The following is a 3,698-nucleotide window of genomic DNA, read 5'->3' on the forward strand; positions in this document are numbered from 1 at the left end:
CCCCCCCCCCCCCCTTTTTTTTTTTTTTTTTTTGTATTTTATTTATTAATAAGGTCTCACAGAGTTGCTGAGGGCCTCACTAAGTTTCTGAGGCTGGCTTTTAACTCCTGATCTTCCTGCCTTATCCTCCTGAGCCACTGGGAGTACAGGTGAGCCTGGCTGAAAATCGTACTCTTAAATTCAATAGAAAGGTCTGTATAAATCCGACCATATCTAGGCCAGTCTCAGCAACTTAGCTACACCCTGTCTCAAAATAAAAAATAAAAAGTACTCATGTAGCTCCCAAAAGAACCACTAGCAAAATGAAGCTTCTCTTCTTGTCTGCAAGATTGTTACAAAGAATGTTAGCATTTTTTTTTTCTTCCAGAGCGCTCTCTGTGGTTTGAGCTTGCTCTTTCAAGTAGAACACAGGTTTGCAGACAGATGTCACACACTCTGCTTCAAGAAAGCTTGCTGAACATGTTATTATTTTTGTTTTCCTTGGTAAAATAATAACCTGTGAAACCTCTCTATATCCTAAAATTGTGGGGAAAAAAACAGTAGCTGCCCTGTAACCACGCACTGACTATAAATCTCAGAGAAGTTCCCTACCAGGGTCCCCGCGTTGCTCCCTCTGGACGGCTGCAACTTAAGTAAACCTGCTGCCGTTGAATTCCTCAGGTGCCGCCCCCTCCGCCCTACATCAGAACCAGGGATGGAGCTCCTGGTAAAGCACCCTGCGGAAGGAAGGTTGGGGAGGAGGGAGAAAAAGCAAGAAAGCCAGCTAGCTTAGGAGGACGGCGGCAGCGAGGCCCAGCCACGGCTCCTGTCCTGCAGGAAAATCCCATGTGGAGAGAATTCTCCGACAGCCGCCCACCTGTCAATCACCACCCACCTGGGAAGACCGGGCTGCTGGCGCTCTAGGCCAGCTGAGGGGGTGCAGCAGGCTGGGCAGGAGCTCCGCTGCCTACACGCTCCCCACCTGGCTGGCCAGGGGCCTGAGGGGACACTGCCAGGAGGAGGGCTCAGGCCGCGGACCCCGGAGTCCCCAGCAGCTCCTGGCCCCACCGTAGCCATTCCCGCGGTTCCAACGACCTCCCTCCCCGGGCTCAAGAGGCCCCGCCACACTCACCATTTCCTGGCGCTCGGGAGTCAGGCGGCCGCCAGGAATCTTCAGCACCTGCAGGGCAAAGCCACCTGGGACCCCAGGGCTGGCGACAGAAGCCTAGAGCCAGATAGCGAGAAGGGCGGCTCAGAAGGAAAGGGCCCGGCCAGATCACGGAAGCCGCCCTTGTCCTCGCTGGCTGAGTCGGGATTGGACGGTTCTCCCCAAGTGCTCTCCGCTGCACCGGGCTGCAGACCCGCCCGGAAGGCTGAGCCCAGAGAGCCTTCTTTCTGAGTGACAGTAGACGACATCCAACCCAGGAATCAGTGAGGCCAGAATGACAGGTTCCTGTTAGAGTCTGTAAACAAGTCAAAATAACACCTGGCATTTTGCCAGGGGAATGTTAGAGTTGTAAACAAGTCTGGATGGTGCCTGGCAAAATGCCAGAGGGAGTGGTTTGAGAAGTAACAAAAGCGAGCCATTAAGTGTGGAGATTCCTTATTGGTGTCTGATGTATCTAGTTTATGCTAATTAGATAAGCTGTGTGGAATGTATAAATACTGCTCCTGGCCTGCAATAAATGGCTTCCACTCCTGCTGTATCAAGTACACAAGTTATTCGTCACCCCCCAGTTATTTTGCCCAGCCAGCCGGGCTGCGGCAGGTTCCTGGTGACAGCTTTTACTTTTCCTCCTGAGGTCTGCGAATTGTACAAGAGGGCCTCAGGCTACAGCTAATCCTAGGCAAAGTTTCCTCATAGAAGAGTGATGTAGCAGCGCCAGGGGACATGTGCGATGAACCTCGCATACAAGGTGATTTCAACTTAAGAATTATATGTCTGCATAGTATTCACGAGTGGAAATAATATATTTACAATTACTGTGCAATTTCATTTAACTTTTCTTCTCTCTCGTTGTTTGAGTAGATAGAATGAACTGGGAAGTAATCCCCTAAAACAGCAATGTCCAATGAAAACCATATGTGAAGCACAAGGATAACTTAAAATTTTCTAATATTCACTTTAAAAATTTAAAAAGAGAGGGGGAATTGATTGTAATGCTATAAACCAATATATTCAGAATATTATCCAGATTATTATCATTAATGTAGCCCCAAAAGAATGTGAATAGGATTTTTTTTCCCTGCAGAGACCTGACTGTGGTTTGAAGCTTCATCTTTCGTGTAAATGCCAGTTTTGCAGACAAATGTTGTAACAGATTCTGTCTCAAGAAAGCTTGCTGTACAAAAGTTATTATGTTTAAAAAAAAAAAAAACCTGTGAAACCTGTCTGTGCTAAAAATATGGGGGGGGGGTAACTGCTATGTAACCACCCAGTATAATGTAAACACCCACTGAGGATGAATCTCAAAGGATTCTCCAACCCTGGATCCAGAGAGATTTTTCATCCTTAGCTCCTCTGGACCACTAAAGCTTACATAAACCTGCTTCCTACAAATTCCTTGGGAGTTCTACCTCAACTGTCCTACATCGGTGTGACCCATATAAAATTACTAATGAAGCATATGTACTTTTGGAACTATATCCCCAAACTCACTGGATTTTAACCTTCTAGGATATCTTATTTTGCAGCAAACACATTTCAGATTTGACTATTATAGGCCCCCTGTTTTCTGAAACATAAAGAGCCTGGTCCCCTGTTTTTTATGCCAGAGGTGACAAATACAGTTCCTTAATAATATTTCTCCTCAGACCCAACATCCCAGGGAGACAGTACCCTGAGTGAGAACAGGGAAGTGTCCAAAGCAGGTCACTCTTTCCCACTAGAAGGTTGTCACAGCTCCGTTCCCATTGCAGATATAAGACAGCAAACAAAAGAAAATGGGGTCTCAGGAGGTGGGGGACACATGTCTTCAGATCTGTCCACAGTCTTGACTCTATTGTTTCAAACATGAAATGAATACTTCTTATTTGGCAATTTGGCCTTAGACCTAATGGCCAGGCTATGATGTCTGTTTCATCCTGTGGTCAAAACCCCACAGCTAATTAGCAGCTGGACTGGGACTCAGCATGAGCTGTACCTTATTCCAAAGCCAAAACCCCTCCACCAAACCAAAGGACTCATGCAACATTGCTTATTCTCATCAGACTTGGAATGTGACAATTATTTTGTAAAGCAGCATTTGTGATTATATGTATAGAATACAGTACCATGTATTTCATATCAAAACACAAACAGAACTGTTATGAGGAACCACTTCAGAATACACTCTAAATTCAAATTCAAATCAAAGAGAGCATTATTTACCTGACCAGGGACTGTCACCCACCCATAGAGACTAAAGCTCTGTGGGAGAACAGCAATTTCCTGGCCTGCGTCTTGGAAATTTAAGGATAAAAACCACAGCTCAGGGGCTTCTCTCAGTGTCATGCAAGCAAGCCAATAGTAAGAGGGACCTAAGCAGGACTGGAATTTTCCAGTTAGCAAGCAAGCAAGTTACAGAAGCTAAAAACAGCAGGTAGCTTAACCACATCCAGGTCTGAACAAGTGTTAGACAACTGTATCCTGAGTTTCAGCTGAGTTGGGGGAGATAATCTATTTTAAAGTCCTGTAGACCCATAAATGTACTTAAACTCAGGATGTAGCTCACCACAAC

The 3,698-nt window shown here is 46.0% G+C and overlaps 1 protein-coding gene across 1 annotated transcript in view; it reads right to left on the minus strand.

The window, feature by feature from the left end:
• Positions 1-1,347, minus strand: part of LOC107159721 (zinc finger protein 345-like) — a 33,408-nt gene extending 32,061 nt beyond the window's left edge. The window contains exon 1 of the mRNA XM_015506331.2: positions 1,112-1,347. Within this exon, the coding sequence (XP_015361817.1) occupies positions 1,112-1,114 (3 nt within the window). The 5' untranslated portion in view covers positions 1,115-1,347. The remainder of the gene's footprint in view (positions 1-1,111) is intronic.
• Positions 1,348-3,698: the final 2,351 nt, after the last annotated feature.

Source organism: Marmota marmota, unplaced genomic scaffold, assembly GCF_001458135.2.
Source record: "Marmota marmota marmota unplaced genomic scaffold, marMar, whole genome shotgun sequence".
NCBI lineage: Eukaryota > Metazoa > Chordata > Mammalia > Rodentia > Sciuridae > Marmota > Marmota marmota.